This window comes from Tympanuchus pallidicinctus, unplaced genomic scaffold, assembly GCF_026119805.1.
Source record: "Tympanuchus pallidicinctus isolate F22 unplaced genomic scaffold, pur_lepc_1.0 scaffold27, whole genome shotgun sequence".
In the NCBI taxonomy this organism is placed as follows: Eukaryota; Metazoa; Chordata; class Aves; order Galliformes; family Phasianidae; genus Tympanuchus; species Tympanuchus pallidicinctus.
In genome coordinates this window covers 6,294,120-6,321,197 of record NW_026294744.1, presented here as the reverse complement: position 1 = coordinate 6,321,197, position 27,078 = coordinate 6,294,120, and the positions used below count along the sequence as shown (strand labels likewise).

At 41.5% G+C, this 27,078-nt stretch overlaps 1 protein-coding gene across 14 annotated transcripts in view; it reads left to right on the top strand.

The window, feature by feature from the left end:
- PPFIBP1 (PPFIA binding protein 1) overlaps window positions 1–27,078 on the top strand; it is a 102,106-nt gene that overhangs the window by 55,612 nt on the left and 19,416 nt on the right. For 4 of the 14 annotated variants that reach the window (XM_052690623.1, XM_052690625.1, XM_052690621.1 and 1 more), the window contains 12 exons: window positions 10,448–10,534; window positions 11,630–11,743; window positions 12,276–12,407; window positions 16,675–16,767; window positions 17,280–17,372; window positions 19,017–19,131; window positions 20,589–20,621; window positions 21,975–22,036; window positions 22,426–22,510; window positions 24,261–24,418; window positions 25,307–25,437; window positions 26,569–26,622. In XM_052690623.1, the coding sequence (XP_052546583.1) occupies window positions 10,448–10,534; window positions 11,630–11,743; window positions 12,276–12,407; window positions 16,675–16,767; window positions 17,280–17,372; window positions 19,017–19,131; window positions 20,589–20,621; window positions 21,975–22,036; window positions 22,426–22,510; window positions 24,261–24,418; window positions 25,307–25,437; window positions 26,569–26,622 (1,157 nt within the window). Of the gene's footprint in view, window positions 1–4,822; window positions 5,097–10,447; window positions 10,535–11,629; window positions 11,744–12,275; window positions 12,408–16,674; window positions 16,768–17,279; window positions 17,373–19,016; window positions 19,132–20,588; window positions 20,622–21,974; window positions 22,037–22,425; window positions 22,511–24,260; window positions 24,419–25,306; window positions 25,438–26,568; window positions 26,623–27,078 lie in introns of those variants that run through there. The other 10 variants (XM_052690631.1, XM_052690624.1, XM_052690633.1 and 7 more) reach the window with 10 other exon arrangements.

Sequence of the window (27,078 nt, the reverse complement as noted above, 5' to 3'; positions counted from 1 at the left end):
TGACATCCTAACAGGGCCATCAAGGAGTCCTTGTGCTCAAATTGTGGCAGTTTGCCTTGCTGTAGTGGCATAGGTGTGCATAGATTTCAGAGATGCTCTCACGTTAGGAGTCAAGGCTTCTTTCTGAAGGCTGTTTCAGGGCTAAAATCAGCCTGCAACTGTTACAGCAGCTGAGGATGTGTGCTTCTGCAGATCATATTACCACATCTGCCTATGGCAGTGCTCTGGTCTGTTCTCCTGACACACGTGGCATTGGCCAAAGTGATGCCATGCTGCTGGTTTGAGGCTTGCTAGCTGATGAATGCAGGTCTGATGCTGGACAGGCCAGCTGTGGTGGCTCTGTGTTGCATTGCTACTGCTGGTGGCTGTCAACAATGGAAGCTGCCAATCACCTTCTCCCTTTGCAGGATGGATGTGATGCCTCCCCTCAAAAGGGACTTGGTCTCCATGGGGTTGTGGATGACAGTATGGGATGGCATTTCTCTCTCGATTTTATCTCTGTGCTCAGATAGAGCAGGCCACACTTCAGCCCAACGTGCTTCCCTGCCAGCATGGCGGAGCTTGGCGTGGAGAGACCTGATGTGCCACCTAGCGGTGTGCAGGCTGGGTGCAGCACTCTGGGACAGAGAGAGAACCAGGGTGACGCAGCTTATGTAGCCCTTGTGAAAAGATTTGAGTGGAGAGAGGTGTTTTTTTTGTTTGTTTTTGTTTTTGGGGTTTTTTTTGTTGTTGTTGTTTGTGTGTGTTTTTAATGATTTTATTTTGCTTTCAACTACTCATTTCAGAGTACCTCAAACTTACTGAAACACACAGGAGCTTTTCTACTGACTCCACTGGTGCTTGGCTCTCACCATCACTGTCAGTATCACAGTCACCATTATTAAGATGGGGAGGAGGAGGCAGAAGTGACATTCAGTCAAATCTTTGAAAAACACGGAGATCTTGCTAACATCAGCATTTCATTCTCCTATAACATGCAGCAGTGAACATTGCTGTAACTAGTCTCTGCTCTGTCTGGAGCAGAAGTCAAGAGGCTTCACAGGTTTCGTGCAAGTATGGCCTTGAAAAATAAATGTCCATGTGCTACATAAACAGTCTTAGAAAATTAACCTTTGCCCGTGGGGTGCATAGTTAATGGTAGTCCATTGTTTAGCAATGCTGGTTTAGCATTTACTCCCATTCTTGAATAAAGGAGCCCAACAGCACAGCTCGAGGCTGCAGTGTCTGCTGAGATTAGTGAGGTGAAGGGCAGGCATTGCCCTGTGGGGCTGCAAATGTGTGATTCAGGGATGCCTGGCTGCTAGGAGCTGGAATGAGATCCTTCAGACTCATTTGACATGGATCACCGCATCTTGGTGAGGCAGTAATGGTTTTCATTGGAGCTGTGAGCTGAATCTGGAAGAGGAAGGGCTCTATTATGCTATTCAGCTTACAGCCACCTGAGTACTGAAAACAATTCTGCAAAAGGCAGCAGAAAATAACTATTATTTCTGTTTTCCTCAGTCTGCCTGAATGATTCTCTCTGGCATCCTTAAAAACCCCAAGTAGGAAAAACTGAAAGTTGGGCTTTGTACTCTGCTACAGGGATTTACAGGTGCCAACAGTATCACCATCCCTATCTGAGCAGGGCAGGTGTTAGGTAAACTGCCCAGGCAATTTGCAGGAAGGCTTTCTGAAACAGTGTCCATTCTTACAGAGGAAGGGAAAACACCTCCCTGGAGTGAAATTGGTTTAATCCTCAATGCATGAACAAGTTGCAGCCACCAGACTATTCAAAGCTGCTAGAACTGGTGCATGACATCCCATCCAAAGCTGTAACCACGCTTCTCATGTCTCAAAGGAAAACAAAAATAGTGTTCACTGCTGCCAAACAGTGTGTCACAAGAGAAAAATCCTCCCCTGGTCTCCAGAGAGAAACTGCTGATGCCCTAGTTGGGAAAAGGGTCTGAACATAGTCTCCTGAAGTTTCTCACTCCTGTAAAATAAGGCAGAGGATTCAATTTTGCCATGTCCAAATGAGCTGCCTTCTGTCCCTGTGCCACTGCGATCTCCTCCTTTCTGCTCTTCTCTGTGTGCATGGGTAGTACTAGAGAAGTCTGTGACATGTACTCAGAAAGGACTGAAGAGTTATAGTGCCTTATCCTGAATTTTTTAACCAGTGGATGCCAGATGGCCACGTGACGCCAGAGCACGTGCACAGAGTGCTGACATCTGGCAGAGCATTTCTAGGAGGAGTGGTCAGATGGCTCCCCTGGGGAGTTCGAGGAGTTGTAAGTGCGGCATTGTCTTGCACAAATAAACTGGTTTAACTGCAACATGTCGCTTCCACTTGTCCGTTTACAGCTGAAAACTAATCTCTGTGTTGCTGAAACATCTCCTTGTACAAATGGATGGCAGGTAAATGCTGCAATTTAAGCTGGAAATGAGGCCGTTTGTTCAAAATCTAGAAAACAACTGAAGCCTCCCCTAAGCTCAGAAGTGCTAGGACTGTATGCTTGCTCTGGGGACCAGCTGTGAAACGCATTTCCAGATCACAACTATTCCAGAGTCTTGGGGCTTTTCAGGTCGCTTCTGATCAACAGAAATGCATAATATATTCTGATGTGTGCTTTAATGAAACATATGCTGTAGCCTGGTTGTGGAGCTTCTGGTTTGAATACAGACATGTAAGCAATCTGTAACATGGTCACCAGTAACAAGACCATCTCAGTTGAAATTCTGCCTCTTGCAAGACCAAGACCATGGTGTTGGGGTTGTTGGAAATGCCAATGGAAGTTGATCTGTTCATTTCTTGAAGAACAATTCTCAAAATAATTGCTTCTGGTTGTTGCAGTTTCTCTTCAATTGAAATAAGCAAGACAGTTTTATTTCTGATTTTTTTTCCCACTTAAAAAAAAAAATACATTTTATTGAATCGACCTTCCCAAAAAGAGGAAACCAGATGGGTCTTATTGAAAAGAGGGGTGAAGGGTAAATGTGGACGGGCAGTTCCTGAGTGTCTGAGGCCCCTTGGTGTGCTCAGCCCAGAGCAGAGGAGCTGAGGGCAGGCCTGATGGCGGCTGCAGCTCCTCACCGGGAGCGGAGGGGCAGCGCTGAGCTCTGCTGTGTGACAGCGACAGGGCCGGGGGAACGGCATGGAGCTGTCAGGGACAGGGGCTGCAGCACAGGGCGGTGGGCACAGCCCCAGACTGCCAGAGTTCAAGAAATGTTTGAACACTGCTCTCAGACATAGGGTTTGAATTTTGGATGGTCCTGTGTTAAGCCAAGGCTTAGACTCAGTGATCCCTGTGGGACCCTTCCAACTCCAGAGATTCTGTGACTTTTTCTGTAAAACTCCCCGTGGACCATAGCAACAAGTGCAACTGTGATTTTAACTCTCTGTGGCACTGTGTTGAATATGATGAGAGTATTAAAAAAATGAGAAACTTAATGGCCTTTGAAGATTTCTCAAAGAATGCTGCCAACTCGCTTGGGGATGACAGTGTGAGCTGTGGTCTCCATAGAGACTTGTGCAATCCAGAGTGGCATCTCACAGACCACCCTCAGCTTTTGACATTCTTTCAAAAGTCCGTTCTTGAGTGTAGTGAGAGTTAATCACAGAGGGAAGTTTTCCTGCTTGGATAAACACAGCTTGTAGTCTTGCAGAGATAGACTAGCCTGTCTGGAAGACGGTGATTCCCAAGTGGTGGAAGTGGTTTGGTTAGCCAGAAGTCATTGCATGTTTTTATTCATGGAAACATCTTGTCTTCAAACCAAAGTTTGTTGTTTGATTATCTTAGTGTGGGCGTGCGGTGCATTCATTTGGCTCAGCTTGTGTTTATGTTGAGTTTAGCTATTGAAAGTAATGTGTTGCACATCGGTTTTACCACCAAGCACCTGTCTGAGATCTCTCCTTGAGCTAAAGAATGAAAGGAGTCTTGTGATACTCCACTAGTCTGTCATTATAAACTGCCTCCTGGTAATACTTTTTGTTCATGAGAGATCTACCTCTGAAAACTCTTGAAATGCTTCTTGATAAGAACGATCATCCAGACTGGTGTGCTTTTAATATTGGAAGATGATATAGGTTCATTATCAGCATGTCTTGGCATGGCATTGTCATGCCTGGCAGAGTTCATCAGCGGTGAGAACCACCTGTACAGTCATGCCCTGGAATGCAAGGTAGCCCCAGTGGTACGGCAGTTGAAAATCACCATTCTGACTCCAGAACGCATCTGTTTAGCTTGAAAAGCACAGCTGCTGATCTTCTTCTGCTCTATTTTTTTATTCTGGATTGTTCAGCATGCCTGTTTTTGAGACTTTTAGTCTACCAACATTAGTAGTAAACGTTCATTTTTCATATTAAAAGCTGTGCTTTTTTAGATAATCATGGGATTTGCAGAGCTAGGCTCTAGTAGTCAAAAATACAAAAATACTTGGGATTTATTGTGCTGCTTGAAGGTACTGTGTGTATTGAGACTGAAACGTGAGGGTGAACACTGGTTATTATTGTCGCATTTTACATGGTTTAGAGTACAACATAAACTTGAGACAAGCCGCTGGTAACATCTGGGACCAGTTAGTCAGCTCCTTCCTTCCTCTTTTTCTTGGCACCTACACATGAATTACATGTGCTCTTCCTGCTCTCACGATTAAGAGCCTATCGAGAAGCGAAAGCCTTCTCCTGATTGTCCTGCGGCAGGGAGAAGGGAGGGGTGTGCATACTGTGCATACCAGGGTCCTTGCTCTACTGGCAGACCTAGGAGGCTCCAGCTCCTCTTGGCAGAAGAGGGATTGAGTTTCCCGGGCTTTGATGTGTTAATTCCTGAAGGAGCTGTTTGCTCCGCCTGAGGAGCGCTGCAGCCCAGCTCCGCTTCCCACATCTCCCGCCTGGTGCCACCTTCTCCTGCAGCTCTGGTGAGACGGGGAGCCCTGCCCTTGATTAACCCCCTGTCCGGGTTTGTAGGAGCCCTGACAGCACTGCTGGGCGCTGCTCCTGCTGCTCTGTACCTCAGCTGCCTGCCACGGCTGCTCACATCCCTCTGTGCATGAGGATAGCTGCGAGCAGCATGGAGTACAGCTGGGACATCCACGGGCACTGCGTCTGGCTAAATAAGGTAGGGTATCTCTGCTTGCTCAGGCTTCTGCTTTCTCCCCGTGACGAGCCATAGCTGGGCAGCGCTGTCAGGGAGTTAGCGTTTTGTCTCCTGTGCAAGAAACCAGCTGAGCTGCCACTGGAGAAACAGAATATTGTGAGACGATTGCATCTTCAATTCAAGTGCAATTCAACAGCTGTGCTATTTGTATTTAGAAATGTTTCAGGTAATCCTCACAGTGAACCTCTGGCTCAATCTGTTTTTCTTTCAGAATTCATTTTTATTTGAAAGGCTTTACAATACAATGCAGAGATTTTAAGTGTGTGCTTTTTTTTTTTTTTTTTTTTTCCTTTTCCCTGCTTTTCCTGTAGGGAGGATCTATCTGTGAACTTTGGGAAGCCTCAGCATGCCTGCTGTCAGCATGTGGAGCAGGCTGAACATCAGGGGGAGGTGCAGGTTCTAGAGGGCAGTGATGGGCTTCCGCGCAAACTGGTTCAACACTGAGAAAACAGACCAAGCAATGGTAGCTGTGCTTAGCTAAGTGTAGGTAATGTGTATTATAACAATCTGAACAACTAAAGCATGTCGATGAGCTCTAATTTAACTCCAGATGGTCAGGAAAGAGATGTCAGGGAAGGCCCACTTGCCCGACTGTTGGCTGGGCTGTGGTGGTCAGAACTGTGCAATCTGCTGTATGAGGGAATAATCTGTGGAGTGGCAGTGCCTCTTAAAAAAAATCAGCTTGCATCTTCGTCAATACCAGTGTGACTTGTTCTGCTTATGCTGTCTCAAAAGCAGAAAAGAAAATGAAGGATTATAAAGGAATCGGCTCCATAAGCTAAAACTGGGTTCTATTTTTGAAAGGAGAATTCAGCAAGTAAGGCTTTTTTTTAATGTTTTTTGTTTGTTTTAGAATGCTTAAAGAAGCAGCTGTTAGAAACTTTTTCTGTGGCTTGGAATGTTAGCTTATATTTTAAGAAAAATGGATTAAAGACTGAGGACAGGCAAACTGTGAAAATTTGTGATGCATCTCCTTATTATAGGAATAATTCTCTGTAGAGCAGTGTGGGTTTTGACACACGTCTGCAGACAGAGCTTACAGATACACAGCAAATTAGCAATGGATTGATCTTGCAGAGTTTTAAGTGCACTGAATCTGATCTTGTAAGGCATTTTAAGTAAATGCCTAACCTCAGACTTCTGAGAAGCCTCAGTGGCATTGTGATAATTGCTCTTTTGTTTTTAGGATTGTATTGGTAAATCTGCATTCTCTTCCCATAACTGCTATGCAGTTAATCCCTAAATTGAAAACACATGCAAAGTCTAACCACTTAATTGAAGATAAATTCTAAATTGCTGATGAAAAAGACCCTTTTGGAAAATGGAAAAGCTTGTCTTCCACAGCTTGTAAACTGTGTTAATCTGGTATTGACTTTGACAGTATACATTTGGTCCAGAACTACCAGCTGCCACAAATACTCTTTACAGTTGCTATTGAATCAAATGCTTTCATTTTTATTTTTATTTTTTTAGTAGGTGCGTGATGCAATGGTTGCTGGGCTCTATCATCTACTTTATTCTTCCTGGGGAAAGAACAGAGCAGGGGAGAGATGTGATAGGGCATTGAGCAGCTGTTGTCCACAGCCTCATGCTCCATGATCTCTGCACTACTACAGAAGGGGCTGGGGCTGCTACTCTAAAACACTGATGTGGTGGCCTCTCTGTGTTGTCATTTGCTGTCATCTTTTCCTCTAGGGTGACTGAACACAGTGACTGCCTTGTCATAGCTAAGACGTGCTCTGATATTACAGTCAATCTTAGGTATTATGGAGAAGTTACGTTTCAGGTGGAGGACAACCTGATGTTGGGTTGTACACAGTGTTTTGTTTTCAGTATACTACAGGAGGTCATCTTTTATGCAGAGTGCACTACTACTGCTTTACTCTGTAAAGACATATTTTTGTTTGGTTTTGTGGCAGAACAGCCTTTACGCCAGTTCTTTCCAGGGCTCTTATCGTTTCATTTCCATTTCTGTTGGCAAAGTGCAACCATGTCCTGAACTCTGCCTCCAAATAATTCTACTCTAAAATCGGGAACAAGATGCTGAACAAAACAAGAGTTTTTTGAGGAATGTGAATGGAGTTTAACAACAAAAGTGTCTTGGCAAGATGTTGTCCCAGTGACTAACATTCTGCTTTAACACCTCATCGGTTTTCACAGCACTGTAAAGACATTTTCATTGCAGTGTGAAGCCACTATTTACCTCTTCACACAGTCTGTGGTTTGAGATAACTTGTGTCTGGTCACACTAGAAGTAGCAAGAGGTTCAGTGGTTAGGGCACTGCTGAGTTGTTTGGGAGGCAGGGAATTGAGCATTGTGCTTTGGGGAGGATATTGGTGTGAGCCCCAGCAGAATCGGGGCACCTTTAGACCTCAGCTACCTTCTTGCAGTGGGGACTGAATATCCCTTTTCTACATCACAGACACAATGCTTTGTTGATAAATGTGTTCTGTGTTACAGAGTTCAGACTAAGAAATTGATACTGAAAGACTTCACCGGAGAGCTACACAGAATAACAAAAGTACAGAAAAACCTGTTTTTTGTAGTATGCATGGAAGTCAAGTCACAAAATTTAAAGCATAATCTTCTACCTGAGCTGCTAACAAGTTTATATTGGAAGCTCTTTGACTTGCTTCACCTTAATTTAAAGTGTTAAAAAAACCTGAAGATCTTGAATGGGAAGCCTGTGATATGAGGTGAATTCTGGTGGAGGTCAGGGAAAAGTATTCATACTCTGAGCATACTCAGAGGTGTAGATTACTTGTGCCTTGGTTTAGTTTCTAGATGGTTAGAAAGCCTGGTATTTGCTGCTAAATAATTCAGGTACAGGGTATCATTATGGTATGAGGTTTTAGTACAAATTTTCAGGGAGCACTTTTTATTAGCCTGCAGTAGCTCTGATGATTTCAGGGGAGATATTATGGTCATCTTGTGACAGTTACACATGCGTGTCTGGAAGATCCGTTTGCTACTAATGTAAAAGCTGTCCAACACAGCCTGATTGCCTGAAAATAGTGCTAAGGTAAGCTCAAACACTTGATACCTCTTCCTATTTGCTTTGCATCCAGTCTTCAGCTGATGATGTCGAGTGTTTCGTTCTTCCAGTTTCACACAAAGGAGTTCCTCCCCCCGGCCCAAACTCAAGCACATAATACAGAAAAGGTGTTTTAGCCAGCCGGTCTCCTGAGACATGCTCTACAACACGAGGGGGTACAACATACTTGAAAGGGAGACAAACAGAAGCCTGAGCCTTGTGCACAGCTCGTATGCGGGATTGGCCTTTCCTGCCAGGGTAGTTGGGGCACCGCAGGCACTGGCTTAGTTTCTTTCCACTGCACATTAAGCAAAGGCCAGGGCCTCTCGAAGTCAGTGGGAATCTCAGTGCTGAGCATGCCAAATTTCAGGACAGCTTCACAGTCTCCTGTAAACAATTCATAGAATTTTTTGAGTTGGAAGGGACCCTTACAAGTCTTCTAGTCCAACTCCTCTGCAATGAACAGGGATATCTACAGCAGGATGAGGTTGTTCAGAGCCCCATCCAGTCTGACCTTGAATGTCTCCAGAGATGGGGCACCATCTCTCTGGGCAATCTGTTCCAGTGCCTTACCACTCTTATTGTAAAAAAAACTAATTAGTTATATCCAATCTAAATCTCCCCTCTTTTAATTTGAAGTCATTCCCTCTTATCATATCGCAACAGACCCTGCTAAAGAGTCTGTCCCTTTTAGATACAGAAAGGCCACCTTCAGGTCTCCCTTGAGTCTTCTCCAGGCTGAACAGCCCCAGCTCTCTCAGCCTGACCTCATAGGTGTTATTTGTTATAGATGTTAGAATGAGATGTCTAACACCTCAGAGGTCCTGTACTGAGGACTCCATCTGAATGCAGTTCTCCAGGTGAGGCCTCACCAGCACAGAGGAAAGGGGCAGGATCACCTCCCTCACCCTGCTGGCTGTGCTGCTTTTGATGCAGCTGAGGATATGGTTGGTATTCTGGGCTGCAAGGGCATATTGCTGGCTCATGCCCAGCTTGCCATCCACCAGTACTCCCAAGTGATTTTCAGCAGGGCTGTGCTCCATCCTTATATCCCACATCTTGTACTTAGAGTGGAGGTTGCTATGCAAGACCTTGAACTTGGCTTTCTTGAAACTGAAGAGTTTCACTTATGTCCATGGCTTGAGCCTGTCTGGGTCTATCTGAGTGGCATCCCGTTCCTCGGGCATATCAACCACACCACCCATTTATGCAATGATGGGAACAAGAACTTCTTTCCTGAGCTGAGACGTTATTGTGGCATACATCACAAAGGGCTTTGAGACAGCTTTGAATATGGAGAGAGGAAAATCCTTCTCCCAGCTCGAGAAAGAAAGTAAGTTGCTGATTCCTGTAGACTTTGATAGCATTAGTATGTATTTTTGCTTCCCCTTAGCTTCAGGCAGCTCTATAAGGAGTTGCATTTAGAATGCAGATGCTCACCCATACCCAGTAAAAGGATGTCTCTTACTGTATGTTTTAAAAAAAATAAAATCATTTGACTTGCAAGAAGCATAATGCGCATTTTGTGGATTCTAAGTTGATTTTCTCCACTTGCTGAACGTCTTGTGGTATTTGTCTCTGCAAGTGTTGTTTGGCATGGTACTCCACTGAGCACAGATTTTGCTAACAAATGCTGAATGTGCAGTAAGTGAATTCTGCAGAACTGGGTCACCAGAAGGTTCTTCCCTTCTCGTCTGGTGACGTGAGACCACTTCTCAGTGGTGACTAAGAACAAAAGCCCCTGAACAACTCTTGTCTTGAATTGTGGTCGCGTATCTGTTGACAGTATATTTGGTTTGTATCATTTTGGAGACCGCTGAATCTCTAAATCCAATCTTGAATGGTGCATACTAATAGTAATCCTCAAAAGTGTAGATAGCATTAGGTTTTTCAATTGGAAAATCTTAATGTTATCAATATTGAGAGTCCACAGGTGAAAAAGTCATTATTATAATACAGTTGCTTATAAAGCTTGTCTGTGTTGATGCTACTGTTAGTGTTTGCCATTGCAAATTATTTATGATTGTCATTTGAAGCTGATGAAGTGTACAAGACAAAAACTTTGTCTGATCTTGGGAGAGTGGTAATCAGTGTAAACCTTTTGATTAAACTTATTGCTGTCAGTGAGTTATGTATGGATCATAATACTGCATGTTGTATGTTCTCCTTGCAGTGCTAAGCGTCGCAATGTTTGGCATGGAATGATTTGAAAGCTGTACAGAAGAATGCTGCTTATCATGAGATAACTGGCAATATGATATTTGCTGTCTTTTTCAGACTAATGGACACATATCTGGGAATGGAGATGTGTATCAAGAAAGGCTGGCTCGTCTGGAAAATGATAAGGAATCTCTTGTTCTGCAAGTGAGTCATCACCTAAATGATTTTTTTTCCCTTGCATTTATAAGACTTTTTGGTATTATGTGATTACACTTCTGAGGATATATTTGCAATTATGTTGTCTTGGGCAGTGATTAGAGAGCTTGCTGATACCTGCAAGTTAAACCAGATTAGGATATGTTATTAGGTTGTAGTAAAAGTCTAAATGCCTTTCTTTCTGTGGGTCTGCTGAGCAGGTCTGTAAAGCCACCAGTGGCTCACATATCTATCCTTAAGATCACTGTTTTTTTGTGGCTGTTTGCATGCTGTTCACATCAGGTGACATACTCTTCTCATGCAAGGTGACAAAAGCTGCGGGGGCTTGCTGATGGGCAGGAGGAAGAGAGCGCCTCTTCAGAAACCCTGCTGTCCTGTCAGGCTGCACTGGGCCTGAATAATCAGTTGTCTCGGAGCTCAGCCCCAGGTGCCTGGCCAGCTGGGTTACTCCTGCCATCATTGTTGAGGTTACCTGGCACCTCTCTGTCTGTACAGGCATGCTTCAGTCCTCAGTGTGCATCCAATGTGAGGGATGCCTGTGCAAGCATCAGGGTGTGCTCCAGCCAGCTTGCCATCCCTCCCGATGATACTGCAGGCTTCCTCAAAATAACCTGTTTGAAAATGTAAAGTTTATTCAGAAGCAGTGTGAAAGGGAGAAACTGTACACTGTGCTGTACTGTGTGCAATCACTTGGAAAGCAGAATAGCTGGCATTTGGTGAAGTTCAGCAATTTGGTTGTTAAGGCAGGAGCTTTAGTAAATACACTGTCACAGGCAAAGATAAAATTGTTGGCCATAAAATGCAACAGCCACTCTGGTGAAAACTGTCACGATGAGTCAGAAGGGAAGATGAAGAATTGCAGTGTGTCAACCAGAAGATTGGCAGAAGTTTCCATAAGTATGAGCGGAAAGATCCAACAGCTTTGCCATGCGTTGCATCCATTGCAGAGCTCCTCTGTCCCATCTTCTTCCATGGTCCCATTTTGTCCATATCGCAGGCAAAGCTGTTATTCCTATAAAGTTTTTCAGGTGATGCATACTGTACTGGTGCAAGTAAGTGCAGCTCTTTATCTCTGTTGTGCAGGTGAGTGTACTTACGGACCAGGTGGAGGCCCAGGGAGAAAAGATTCGGGATCTGGAGTTTTGTCTAGAGGAGCACAGGGAGAAGCTGAATGCCACAGAGGAGATGCTGCAGCAGGTATTTCACAAACACGTCTGTTGCTCCTAGGGAACAACATTTTGTTTTTGAAAGAGTGGTGTGCCTCAGTTCAAAGTGTATTCCTGATGACACTTAACTAAGTGACAATTTTCTACCATATTTGCTTTCAAGTCTTTGTACTTAGTAATGTCAGTGCTGTTTTACACTATAGGAATCCAGACCTGCTCTGCTTTGAGCCTTTCCCCACTGAACTTCAAAGAGGCTCGGATGAAAGCCTCTGGCTGGATGGGTGGATTCCCCTCAAAGCTCCCTGCTGCCCAGGGCAACTGTGATGACAGACAAGCTTTTTTCTCAGCCTGGCAGCCAACCTGTGATAGTGATCCAGTGATCTCAGCTGCATCCTAGCTGCCCAGAGTCTGTCAAATGGTTAATTGCTGTGTCCAGCACTTCAGGGAGTGCAGAGTGTATGACAATTTGCTCCTGAAAGGGGCCTTTAGCTGCTGAAACAAATGACTGATTTCTTTCCCCTTGGATGAATAATTCTGTTTTGTTCCTCCTTATCTTGAATCAGGAACTTTTGAGTAGAACATCCCTTGAAACTCAGAAGCTGGATCTTATGGCAGAGATTTCCAATCTGAAGCTAAAGCTTACATCTGTAGAGAAGGATAGATTGGACTATGAGGACAGATTCAGAGATACGGAGGTGAGTGAAAATCAGTGAAATAAATTATGAAAGCTGTGTGTGCTTCACATTACCAGAACATTTATGGGAATGTTTTTTGTTTTGCTTTGTGTTCGTTTGTTTTTTTGCCAGACAAAGAAGATATTCATCTTTAAGGTTAAAACGCCTGTATCTCAAAATCAGTGTCCCCTTTGGCTTGGTAAACCAAGATTTTTACAAAGAAAGATTTCCCTAAAGAGTTTTTGATTCTTGCCCTCAGGTTTTCAGGCAGGTGGCATTTAGGATGACTTTAAATATAACTGTGTGAGTTCATTGCACTTTTCCATCCCAGCTTGCAGCTGTCTTTTTTGAGTAAGGCATGTCTGTTTGAGACAAACTGTGTCCATTGCAAGGGCAGAAAACATGCCAACACATGTGCCATGTCTTTGCACATGCTAAAAGGCATAAATTTTGTTTTCAGTAACAAAGAATGAGGTGACTTTGTGAGAGCATTTTGAAGCCTCGCTTCAGACCTCAGCTCCACGGAAGGGGGCTGCAGATATTCTTCTCAGCCTGGCTTTGGCCCAGAGCTGTACAGTGCCAGGCAGAGCTGCAGCCTGAAGCTGCCATCTTTGGAAGCGCTCTCCTCAGCCATTTGCCTTCTGTGCCCCTTGGATTGTGTAGCTGACCCTTGTTTGTCTTTGAAGCTAGAAACCCAGAGACTGCAGGTTGGCGAGCTTAGTTTTTACAGGAAACTCCAAGAATTAGGCTGTGCTTCACTGCAGGGGTAACATACCCTTGTCAGAAATACCTTGGAGCCTGTCAGGGAAGAAAATTTCAAATACTGTTTTTTTTCTGAGGATTTATAAATGAGCTGAAATGTCTGATGTTCATATTGTAGGTGTTCCAGATGTCATTCATTTCTAGAAGAGAAGCAGCTGTAACAAAGGGCAAAGCTTGACCCTTTCACTTTAATGTGTTTTTTAATTCCCTTTCAGGTTCCTACATGTTAGCCAGTGAAGTTATCAATTATCATTCATATTAAATCCTTCATGTCATCCAGTTTTTAATTATGTTTCTCATTTCAACTTCCCCTTCTAGCTTGGTAGGTTTCTTATGTTCACCATTCTTTCTCTACAAAGATGCTTTGCTAGATGTGTTAGCCTTTTTTCCTTTGTGCTCTAGGACTTTTCCTGTCTACATGCTCAAATACACAGCTTTTTCAAAGCTAATTGTATAATTTATAGAGATTTATAATTGATCTGTTCTTTAACCCATTCCAGTCTTTCCACTTTCTCAGCAGACACTAAGATTATTTTCCATAACAAGCGTGGACAGTCTGAGTTGAGCTTGGTTTTTGTAAGAAAATATATTAGGGAGTTTATTTAGGGAGGAGTCCATAACCAGACATGGTCTTTGAAGCAGGAGCCAGAGGTTAAACTTGCTAACTCATGGAGAATTCTTCATAACTTAAAACACCACCAGGCTCCTTTGTGCGGGTGAATTTCTCAGTGGAGGAGAATTATGAACATAGTTTGCATTCCCAGTAGTGGTAAGAAAGCCTCTGACCCTCAAAGTCTTACGCTGCCCTTGGTTTTTTGTGCCTCTCTGGCCCCACAATGGAGAGCACAAAGTAATGCAATCAGGGATGGAAAAGAGTTTTGGAAATAGGAGTCCATGTCAGCCCCATCAGATACAGTTGTAGGTCCATACAAGGAAAAACTGTTGCTTGTTTGCACGGAGGGATCTGTCTCTGGATCAAAAGAGGACTACTGTGCATGTTTTTTAGTGATTCAGCAGCAGGGGAGGCAGGGCTGTTTAGTATTTTTCTTTTTCCTCTGCTTTGTTATGCAAAGCCTGGCCGTCTTGTTTGTACTGTTGAGGGTCTCTGTGGAGCTTGGTGAATCTTCAGTGTGACTTCATGCCTAAAAAAAGCTGAGAAGGAATGTCATTATAGTTACCATGCTTTAGATAACCTAAGACATGAGAGATGTCTCTTGTTGTATGTGAAGGTGAGTAATTAGAAGTATTTTTAGGGCAAAGCATGCTATTAGGACTCCTCTTTAGTTCTATTTAGCCCTTGGGTGAATTGTACAGTATTTTTGGTGACCAGTTGCTACTGATAAAGGATTCAGTTATGCAAGGCCCATATTAAAACAGGAGATTTTAGTTTCCAATCCAGGATCTCGTGCTCTTGTTTGCAATATAAGTCTGTTTCTCTGACAGTACGAGTGTATCTTGACACTTCTGTTAATCTTGTGTTATTTTTTTTCAAAAAAGGAGAATAATGTTGTGGTTTTTTTCATTGCTTCACTGCGGCATTTTGAATATAGGTAACTGAATATGGATAATATGGATTTCCCTCTCCCCCTCCAATATTTTAAAAATCATGTAGTTCAAGTGAGAAGTACGTAGGCAACAACTTCAGCATCTATTGCCATGTGTAGGATATTTTGACATTGGGTCATAGCATAGAAGAAGTGATGGCTGCAGGAGATAAAATCTGAAACGAATTGTCAAAGTGTCAAAACTAACTCTCAGACCTGGAAATGTAGATTTTGTTAGAGGTCTTTAGCACCTAGCACTGTTGAGGAACAACTCAGTTAATAGTGACATCTGTGTGTATTTAGAGTTGAGTGATGTGATTTATAGAAGTTGTGGTTTGAAGAACCAGTAAGGAATTGCAGATGTATTGAAATTAGTCATACAGAGAATCATAGAATCACTCAGGTTGGAAAAAACCTTAAAGATCATCAAGTCCAACCACAGCCTAACCATACTACCCTAACTCTAACAACTCTCCACTAAATCATGTTCCTGAGCACCACATCCAAATGGTTTTTAAACACATTCAGCGATGGTGACTCAACCACCTCCCTGGGGAGCCTATTCCACTGCTTAACAACTCTTTCTGTAAAGAAATGTTTCCTGATATCCAACCAAAACTTACCCTGGTGCAACTTGAGGCCATTTCACCTCATCCTGTCACTTGTCACCAGTGAGAGGAGACCAACCCCGCTCTCGCTGTAAGCACCTGACAGGTATTGGAAGAGAGCAATAAGGTCTTCCATCAGCCTCCTTTTCCCCAGACTGAACAGCCCCAGTTCCTTCAGTCTCTCCTCGTAGGACATATTCTCCAAGCCCTTCACAAGCCTTGTTGCCCTTCTCTGGACCTGCTCCAGCACCTCAAAACTGAACACAGTACTCGAGGTGAGCCTCACCAGTGCCAAGTATAAGGGTAGGATGACTTCCCCAGTCCCGCTCACCACACCATTCCTCATACAATCCAGGATGCCATTGGCCTTCTGGGCACACTGCTGGCTCGCATTCAGCCGACTATCCATCAGTACGCCAAGGTCTCTTTCTATCAGGCAGCTTTCCAGCCACTCCTCCTCAAGCCTGTAGGGTTGCCTGCAGTTGTTGTGACCAAATTGCAGAACCTAGGGACTCTTGGCCCTATTGAAACTCATGCAATTTAATTTTGCCCGTACATTAGTAGCAGTAATTGTTATTACCATCCTCAAATGTTCTATGTTTTCATTGTAGTTGTGGTAATAGAGCTTGGACTGTGCTAAGGAAATACAGGTTCTGCTTGGTCGCTATCAGATTCATTATGCATGTATAACCAGAGGTTTCTAAGTTAGGAAAATACGGAATGGGGGTGGGAAGGTATTACCAGGGACCCACACAACTCCTGGTTGTGTAGAAACCATTATGCAGCAGTTTGAGTCCACTTCTGTTTTATAGGGTGCCCAAAGAGTTAATCTTCTCTTCTGAAGAGTTTCCTAGTGATAAGGCACTACATTAGCTGTTCAGGAATGGATTTTTATTTTTAATCTTTTAACTTGCAAGCGTAACACTTATCTGAGATCCATGCATAAATGAAAGATCGGTGCAATAAATGTGAAACAGAAGCTTGCTGGATGTCTTGAAGATGTGCAAAAACCACAGCTTTTTGGTAATGTGCTCCCCTTCAGAGCAGAGGGGGTGATTTTCCCCAAAAACTGTAGCTCTTATTCTCTGTCTTATATGGAAAAACGCTCTGTCCTGCCTGTTGCACAGGCTTCCTACTCTGTTTCCTGATCTGGAGGATGGGGAATCTGGGGGAAAGACGACTTTGTCCATTGGTGGGACACAACCTTAGCATTCAGTTAACCTCTGCAGGAAGAGAATGCTCACAGTTAATGTCCAAATGTGGTAGGTCTCTGCTGTTGTGTTTTTACGGTCTCATCAAAGCATGCCTAGCCAACTGTCACTCTATTTACTGATTTTTCCTCTTGTTTCTGGTCTTGTTTTCTCTTTCACTCAGGACTTGATCCAGGAGATAAATGAATTACGATTAAGAGTAGGAGAAATGGACAATGAAAGACTACAGTACGAGAAAAAGCTTAAAACAACCAAAGTAAGTGAGGCTGAGGGGAAGGTGCAGAGATGGGTGCAAATCACAAGTTTTAGAACTTCTTCCTGTTTTTCCCCAGTCCTTGCCTGCACCTTGCAAAATTCTGAGCGTGCTCAGGCCTAGGAGTTTCATGGTGCTCACTTAGAAACTCAAACAATACGTAAAAAGGGATTATTTCCAAATGTCATGTTGTGGTTTTCAGATCCAGACATTGTTTTTTATAAAGGATAACTCACCACACAGGGTCAGTAACCGTAAATATTTTATTGGTTAGACCCTTGATTCACTCGTAGGTCAATACCAGTTGTGGTGCATAAGGCATGTGCCATGGGTGAGATCAAAGCTGAGTGTTTCTTTTTTCCTAAATGTGCTGAAAATCAGCCACTCCTGAAAACATTCCCCTAACTGACTGTAGCACTTTTTGCGTTCCTGTAAGTTTCTGACTTCTCTTTGCCATTTAGCTTTGTCTCTTTTCTGTCTTTAGTTTTCTCTCACTCCTCTATCTCTGTTACCAGTCTTTAATGGCCAAACTTTCTAGCATGAAAATCAAAGTGGGTCAGATGCAGTATGAAAAGCAGCGGATGGAGCAAAAATGCCAGATGCTAAAGGTGTAGTAGTTTATGGGTAACATTTGGCCTGTTTCGAATCCTTCATGTTCCACCATTTTATGGTCTGTCTTGCATTGTGCTGTCATGCTCTGTTCTTCATTGATTGCTGTGTGTTGATATGCAGTCCTCCCTTTCTCATTAGATTGCAAGGCTCTTAGTGTAGATATGATTTATAAGCTTTTATATCAAATGGGAGAGGATTTTAGTGTCATGAACTTTGCATGGGTTATTCGTAGTTTAATTAAGCTTGGATTAAGTTCATTCCTCTTCCAAGGGAAAGCAGCTTCTTCTGTAATTTACTTCCAATATTCAAAACGAACTTTTCCTCACTTTTTTTAAAGAGAACATTTATTCATTTCTAGCTAGAAAACAGTGATTCTCTTTCACTGTCCCCTCTCCCACATGTTAGTTTCATATCATGTTTCTAAAGGAGGAAAGATAACATAGCATCAGCAACTACAGGTAGCTCAGTTCCCCTTGATTTACCACAGCTTTCATATGACTGAGAAAGGGTCTTGTTTTGGAGAAGCACAGGTCTTACACTGTCAGAAATCCCATCAAAATCAGTACCAACTTGAAGCACTGGAGAATTGTTTGGGCCATTCTTTGGGTTACAAATATCACTTCCATGCATATTTGTAATAGATTGTTTGAGGGAAGCTCATGAAAAATCTAAGCCATCACGGTATTCTAGTTGATTTGTTCCTTAAAGAATTGAACACTTACGTAGGAGCTATAAATATCAAAATTGAGGCTTGTTTTGTTTACAAATAGAGCAAATTAAATTTTTAGTGTTGGGTACCTTTGCTCTAGGGGTTCCTGTCTTGATGATGCTGTTGCTCAAGATATCTTCGGACATCAGGGAAACATTTACTAAGCTGGATAGGATTTGACTCAAATTTTTAAAAGCTACATGCGTGGATCCATGCCAGTCTCTTGCTGGGTGCAGATGGTTAGATATAAGTTGTAATTTGACAGCATTTCTCTAATATACCTCAACTCCCCCAAAACACCATCTGTCTTGTTCCCATGAAACTCAACTCTAAGCCTTCTTTCCTAATGCTATATCAGCAAATCTAAACTGTGGCAGAGGTACCATGTTTTTGTCTGAACTGCTTTTCAGTATGTGTTTGTGTTTGATGGCATTACAGTCAATTTGTGTGTACAAGCAGTGATTGTTTTTGAAAATGTCCTCAGCCTGTTCCATGAGAACAACTCCATAATTGTCTGACTTTGAACCTGCACAGTGTTCTATAAAAATCAAAATAAGTACTGTAAATCTTAGCTGTCAGCCTCATCACTTGAAATTTTTCTGTCTGTGCCAGTTTAAACAAGAAAACTGCTTTTTTGCTTTATGCTTTCTTCTTTAATTTAGATGTAAAATCTTTTTTTTTTCAGATAAATTCATGAGAATGACACTTTTGTCCATTGGTCCTCTGGTTTTGCCCCCTTGAGAACTCAGTGGTCTGTTATGATACTCAGAGGCAGAGTTTGGTGGGTGTCCCCTCAGCTAGGGTAAATTTTAGAGCCCTTAGTCACTTCCACTGTCTGAAGAGCTGTTCACTGTGCTTCATACGGTTGATTTTTGAAAACATCTCAGATGTGCATAGAAACTGTCACTGAGTGATTCTGTGTCTGTTACAGGATGAACTATCAGCTTTGAAAGAGAAACTGGAGCAGAAGGAAGCTGAGGTAAAAAGGTTGCAAGAAAAATTGGTATGCAAGCTGAAAGGAGAAGGAATTGAAATACTGGACAGAGGTAAGAACATGGAAGGCTCTCTTTGGACTGTGCAGAGGCGACATGTCCTCCTCAGTCCCTTCATTGGAGGTAGTGCTTCTGGGTGTGAACTGCAAATAACAGATAAAATCCTCAACTTTCATGCACTTTCTAGTTTACTTCTTTTACCACATGTAGTGAGTATTCACAGTGCTGCTGCTGAACCTACCATTGGAATAGGTTCTTGATCAACACTGAACTTATCTTGGTAATCCCTAGTTCATGAGGCTTTTGCATCGTGCCTCAAAATACACAGTTTATGTTGGCAAAGAAAGTCTTAAATTAATTTCAGCCTGTTTTCTAGAAAGCTTATACTAAGAAGTTCCCTCCTCAATATATCTTCCACAGTGTTTGTGTCTGGGCTTTGCTTATACACCCCTTACTGTTAAGGAAGAGGAAAAGCCATCCTGCAAACCTAAGTATGATGTATTCATATTCATCGTGGCTCCAGTCCTAAGAAGGATTGAGGATTGGTTCTGGATTTGCCTACTGGTTAATTCTAAATCCTAACTAAACCTGAATTAGCTCTGAAATGTAATGTCAAATACTTCTTTTATTTGCTTGCAAAGAAGAAGCACAATTGGTATTTGTTTGGAGGAAACTCAATTTCAGGATCTTCATTTGAAAATAGAAAACTTTCTTTAAGGCCTCAAAAGAAAATTTCCAGTTTTTGACTTGCTGAAATTTCGTTTCTGAACATATCTCACAAATAATTGTCCTAGATTTTAAATCCAGCTTCAAGAGATTGATTGTTCATTTCTGACCTGAGGTAGAAAAAGCTGTGTGTAGGTTGTCAAATTTTACTTAATAAAATTCTGTTTTTAAAATTTACTCTGAAAGAGCACTAAAAGTGACAGCACTGAAATGTGATTCCTGTTTTTAAAATATTTAATTGTAAACAAGGTCTTGCTTTATTGGTTTTTTTATTACCTAAATGGAGCTTTTCTTTCTTGGGGGCTGCTGTATACATTGAACCTTCATTACCCTTTGGTTCTCACCTGTAGGTCAGTTTTCAGTATAGCTCAGCAGAGGGATCTTCTGCCATGATGAACCATGGATTGTGCTTTCTGAACAAATTTTTGTACGTTATAACTTTTCTGGCTTTCACATAATGTTAGCTTAGGAGTAACTATTGATGTAAGCTTTTTCTGAGACATTGTTACCTGTTAAAAAACAGGTGGAATCAAATCAATATCAATAATAATCAATATCAATAATCAATAATCAAATATCCTTGAGATAGGTAGACATATATCAGCAGGGAGACCATTTGAGTCATTTGGAAAATCAGCAATGAGAGTACAGTGCAAAACATGAACTGTTTGCTTCTGCAACACTGTGTGAGGAACAGTTACTCCTTAAGTAGCAATGTTTTGTTAAGTTTATTTAATTCTGTAACCTTCGTGCTAATTTCAAATCCAATGGACTTTTCTGCACAGATGAAAATTGTAAAAAGAAGCTCAAAGATAAAAGTAAGGTTTCTGATGTCTTTCCACAAGCATTCCAGAAGAGCTTTCTGCATGTGATTGTGAAACTGCTTTAACAAGCACTCTTAGGTTGTGTCATCTGTAACCCTTAGTTACGCTTACCTGTCCATATTCTCAAATTTTACTGTATATCACACTTGAAATACAAAGTTTTCAGAAGAAAAGCTAATAGACAAAGATTTGATTTCATGGAGAATCACAAAATTCTGCTTCAAAGTAGAGTGCACAGATTTTTTTTCCTTAAAATGCACACACAAAGAAAACAGTTGCCTCCTAGTGAAATGCAATTACATTCCAGTAGTCCAGATTTGCTGTAAGCATAACTTAGTGAAAATCGTTGGAACTGTATCAGTTGCAGTATTACCCAATATACCTAAATGGCTTTTATCTGGAAAGGCAGCTTGTTTTTCATTAGGGAGGAGGGTGTTCTTCCCACTGTGGGTTTTGTTTTGTTTTGTTTTTTTCCCAAAGGAATTTGAGGAGGTTAAAATGCTTTCTTGCCTGTGCATTTGCCCACCTCCAAATGTTTGTAATGATGTTTCAAGTTTATTTCATTTAGGCAAGGTAGATTTTTAGATTTAGAAATTGAGATCATTTCAATTCTTTCATTTCTGTAGTCCAGAACACCTCCAAATTCAAACCACATAGACTGTTAAAAATACATGGAGACATTTATGTTCTGTTTCCTCATAAATAAGGATTACAGATGAAACTCTGATGAACCACGATCTCTGTATTAGGGACCTCTTTCAAGTCTGAACTACAGTATGTATTCTAGCATGACTGCTTGTCATAGCAAATACTTGCATCATTTCTTTGTGCCATCCTCATTTCTACATCCATACTGAATTATGACTAAACACCACTGCACAATGCTTTCTTTGTCATGTTTGTTAATCCTGTTGCTTTGTATAGTGAGTTTTTGAGATGTCACTTGGGTGTTTGTTGACTGTTGTAATGAGGATGTATGCTGTTGTGCTCCAGTTGTAGTATTTTGTATTTTGGACCTCTTGTTTTGTGGTTATTAGATCACATGAAGAACAGAGTGATATTCAAACAGTAATTGTACTCTTGACTTTCATTTTTCTTGAAACTGAGGAGTAGGTAAGGTAATTTCATGAACTTGGTCATTTCCTAGGTTAAAGTCAGAAAAAAAGGTTTTGGAGAAAAGTAGTCCACATATTTCCATCTAACATAGACTGTAAGTGGCTTAAATTTACAAATTAAAGCAAAATACACCTTCAGATACTACTGAGTTGATTCTAGGGTTGTTGTTTTTTTTTTTCTTATTTCCTTACACTGTCTCATTTAACTTATGTAACTGTGTTGTGTTTTTAGATATAGAGGTACAGAAAATGAAGAAGGCGGTAGAATCTCTTATGGCAGCAAATGAAGAAAAGGTAGCAAAGCCATTATTTTTTGCATTAATAATTTTTTAGATTCAGTTACATCTCTTTAAAAAAAAAAACCAACAAACTGCATATGTGAACTTCTCACAATTCAGTACAAAATTAAATCTGTAAGAATCAAGGGATCACTACAGTCAGAAGTGTTGTGGAGCCTCTTAAGGGGGTATAACTGGGCATTTATTCCCATGCACACAGCGTCCTTGCAAATCAGTGTCACGAAGTTCAATGAGACTGGAATTTACACCAGAATTCTGCACCCTGTCCCATCCGTGCCTCCCAATTACTTTTAGTTTTCCAGACAATTATTGAGTAATTGTATTTATTATTTTTGATTTACTAAAGGAAAAAAAAAACATAATCACAATTCTCTTCTGTTTCAGGATCGAAAGATAGAAGAGCTTCGACAATCTCTGAATAGATACAAGAAAGTTCAAGACATGGTGATATTGGCTCAAGGTAAAAAAGGTACTGTGCAGTTTATGAAGTTATAAACTCTACTCTCACTCAAATAGTAGGTGCACTGTGATAGCGTTACATCAAATCTTAGACTTACCTTTGGAGGTATCTCTTAGAGTAAAGGCCGGTTCTTCAACTAGTGCAGACTAGTAAATTGCCTTTTCTGACCATGCAGCTGAACATTTGGCTCCTCTGGTAGTAGTAATTTTCTACTGTCGTGTTGCATATTTGACTGTTGTAAAGTTAGAGTGTGATGAATTCCCGTGCTCATTCCATTGCCTCTTGAAATACTTTTCTGGGCTAGGTACTATATTAACTGTTAAATTTCACCATTCCCTTCACTTGCATGTGTTCCTTGGGAGGCATTGGAAGCTGAGTGGAGCAGTCACTGAGCAGGCATGTTCCTTCAAGTCAAACCAGCATTGCCACAGCAGCTGCACACACAATGCCCAAGAGCTGCAAAAAATATAAGTAGCAAAGTGGACATCCTGCCAAGACTGTGTTGCAATGACACACCATGTCTTTGGCATGTGATAGAAACTTCACAAGCTGCCAAATACAGCAGCTACAGAATAATTCTCCTTCCCTGTTACAGGAGGGTAGGCTGGCTTTTCCTCATCTTTCTTAGTAACCTCTTCTGTCCTGCACACACACATGTAACATGTAGTGTTACAGCCACTGTAACATGCAGTATTGTACTTCATACATTCAAAGACTGGTGGAGCATTCCAGATCTAGGAGCTTCTGATCCCCAAAGGTTATAAAGGTTGAGGGTGGTCATTGTCAGTTCAGTGTAACAGCCCTCAGTACCTCTCTTTCTCCTTTCTTCCTGTAAAAAGTAAAAGAAACACAGGGAGGGCATGAGTCATGAGAGCAAAGCAGTGTGCTTACTGTTATGGAGAAGGAGGAGCATTTTTGAATTAGGGATTGCTTTTTCACACAGTGCCATGCCTTCAAAGTCTGGAAGATGTTAAAACAAACCTCAAGTCTACCTGCCCTCTACCTCAAGTATAGATGGTAACAAATGGGCAAGGAAGGATCTGGTAAACAAACATGGCTTATTTTTGCACCAAATCTTTGGCAATAAGTGCTAGACTTCTGCTTGCCTTTTAGAAAACATTGTTCGTCTTGAACCAGTTAACTCCTATTGGAGTCAAAACTGTGACACTATGATGTGTGGAAATCTAAGTCCTGAGGTTGTAGTGAGGCAGTTCAGAAGTGGCAAATTGTTCAGTGGGCACAGAGGATGCCAAGTGATGCAGGCTACTGTGTTAATTAAATGAGACGTGCTTAATTTATGGCAGTCTTTAAATGTAATGCAGTCACTTAAAACTGGTTTTAGGCTTTTAGACTGTGGGCTGTTTTTTGTTGTTTTTTTTTTTTAATGGGTAACTTCAAGATACCACAGAGGCAGGTGTTTTTCTCAGCACAGACTTTGACCCTCCAAGTCTTTCCCTAGTGAATACAGGGAAAGAGGTACTTAGTATGAAAACCCAGGACGTGGGACAGGAAATAACTACTCCAGTTTATTCAGCTTTTTGAAAATGATCCCACTGAACGTTTTGAAGAGGGCTTTTGCTGTCAGATGCATATTTCCACCCTGCTCCAACCCTAGTGTGCTGTGGTGGTTGAATTGGGAAGCAATATTTATTGATGGCACCCTTCTCCTATTGTACTCTCTCCTGAAAGTAAGGCTGCATTGCATAAGAGCAAGGGTCATTGTGTCAGATAAACAAATTTCCATCTTCTCTCCCTCCAGGCAAGGACAGTGACAGTGAAGACTTCCTGAATTCAGGATCTATCTCCACAGTTTTATTGGACACACCAAGTCTGACTGACCCAGAAAAAAGTCCATCCCCAACCCCAGTAACAGCGTCGCCAATCCACGATGAATTTAACACAAATATTCATGAAGAGGTGTATTTTTTTTCTTCCTCTATTAGTGCCATTACTCCTTGAAAGCTTGCTTGTGCTCGACTTGTGTTACAAACACCAAGACTCAAGATTTTTCTGGGTCACACAGTTTTAGTAATATATTCTTTTTGATAATGTCCTTTTGATTATCCTTTTGGATAATGTGAACTTCTTGTGAAACCTGCTGGGGAGTTTGATTTGAGTTCAGTTAGTGTATTTTTCTTAATCAGATGGAATCAGGAGATAACAAATCACTGTATTTGTCATGAGAATGCATCTAAACTATTTCTTGTATTAGACATAGCTATTTTAGGAGCTACATTTCATTTGTCAAGAACTTGAAGTAAACATGCTGGAACTTGTTTAATACATCCTGTCATATTTAAAAGGTTGCAATCATTGTTTCATGTTTACATTCAGTGAAATGAAAAATCTCTGATTTTTACAGTCACATTTTCCAGCAGTAAAACTATAGATCTCTTAAAGCTCTGAGTCAAGATAGGGACTTTGAACACACTATGACGAACTATCAACTAAATTAAATATTCAGCTGCTGCTTGGTATCCTGTGAGTAGCACAAGAACAGGAGTGAACCTAAAAAGTGAACTGCTCTTCTTGGAGACTGGTGGAGAGAAGTTTAGCAGGCAGGCTCTGGAGGCTTTGAAGATTTTTGCCTGTGCTGTAGCTTATCAGTGCAGCAATTCACGCTTTATCTTCCAGTGCCATCTTTGGAGTAGTAAACCTCCACTCTGTGACAAAGGAAAGAAAGCAAATATGTATTCTTTTTATTTTGGAGCCTTCTTTCCATAGTTTATCTATTACGGTTTTCATTTTTGGCTGCTACTTTTGAGCTCATTTCAATGTAATGGATAATGTTCATTTTTTTTTTAGAATTCCTTACAGATTCACAAAAGTATTCTGCAGATTTCAATCCCATCTTTTTCATCAACGTCCAAGAGCTCAGAAACTGCTGCAGAGAAAGTGAAAACACAGCCCAGACCAGATCCTACAAGTGATTTGAGGTATTACTGTTTCCCCACATATTCTTCAATTGTAAATTCAATATTTGGCATTTAATGAAAGTAATTATCTGCCGATTACCATACTGTAAAGTTATTAAGTCCATTAAACCAGGGTAGCATTCACTTGACTAGCAATAGTGAACTCAGCTTATGTTCATAAAGGACATTGGTTAAATCTTTTTCAGTAAGTAAGCATTAGTGTGTTGGTTGTTGCTTGTAGCAGCACTCATATTCTATGCCAGCTGCTTCACAAGTAATGAACAGAAGGAGAGAAAAACTGATCTAATGTAATGAAGAACACAGAATTTTTATTTTTATCTGGTTTTACATCATGTAGGACTGAGATAGCGTTGTCTGTGCTACCAAATGTGTTTCTGATAATTTGCATCCAGATATTTTCCACAGTTGCTAAGGATTGGTGGAAGTGCAGCAGAAAAAGCTGTCCAGCACTAATCTTGGGCTGTTTCCAGAGGTACAGAAAGAAACTAAGAGGCATTTGAAAAGATTAGAGAAGGAGATAAAGAACCACACTGAGTCTGAGACAATGAACTGCAAAGACATTTCTTTGATTGTTCTTATAGGAACCCTGCATGAGGTACTCCAATGCCAGGCTAAATTTGTCAGTGCAGAATCCCAAGGAAGCTGGGGCAGTAGATGTTGTAGCTCTACTCTGAGGCTGTGGCTGAGCTGTAGCTCCTGTGCCCCATACCACAGCCTGCTGGATGAGAACCTCATGCAGCTCTAGCCATTGCTGGCAAGGGTTTATATCCTGACTCTGAAGAAGAAAACAAGCAAAGCACCAACAGCAAATGTCCTAGCACTGTGGCTAAACTGCAGGGAGCGGGTCATCTTTGGTGCTTCAGACTCTCTGCATACTGTATCCTCTGCATTTATTTAATCTCAATGTGCAGCATTTTCATGCTAAGAGTGTTTGTTTTCTTTCCTGGTCCACTTTAGCTCACCTTTGTCTTTTGGAAGACTTATGACTGCAGAAGAGAAAATTTGGTGTGTTTCAGTGCAGTAACAGCTGAAACAAAAACAGGCTTAAAACGTCATGGGTTTCTGTATTAGCAAGACATTTGGAGATCCCATCCAAATATTTTATTTTTTTCATGTATTTCATTTTTACAGTGAAGTAAGATCAACACGTTCCTCTCCAGAAACTCAGCCATGTGATAGTCCAGTGTAAGTATCACAACCAAATGTATTTGGGAAACATTTATATGCAACTTTTGACTCAAACCTCCTGACCCATGTTTCACAGACACATGTAAATATGTTAACTAATTCTAGTCAAGATGATATACAGTGGTGGTTTTCTTTTGCTCATAACTGTTATTTTCCAGTGCTTTATTTGTGCAGAAGTACTCGCAGTTTATTTTATGTTATTAAGTATCTCTAATTGAGTCATAAACTGTTGTTGTACCTGCACCCTAGTTTGGTTTTTGTTCTTCTGGTAATGTAGAAAGGTCAATCAGATGACTACAATAAAAACATAATTTTAACTTCTGCCACATAGCCTTACTCCCCAGTGAAATCAGTGGGACTATTTCTGAATGTGCATATGTGTCAAAGCAATTTGTTAGCAAGGAGCACAAGACAACAGGGCTTATCTGCTACACAGCATAGGATTCAGAGCCT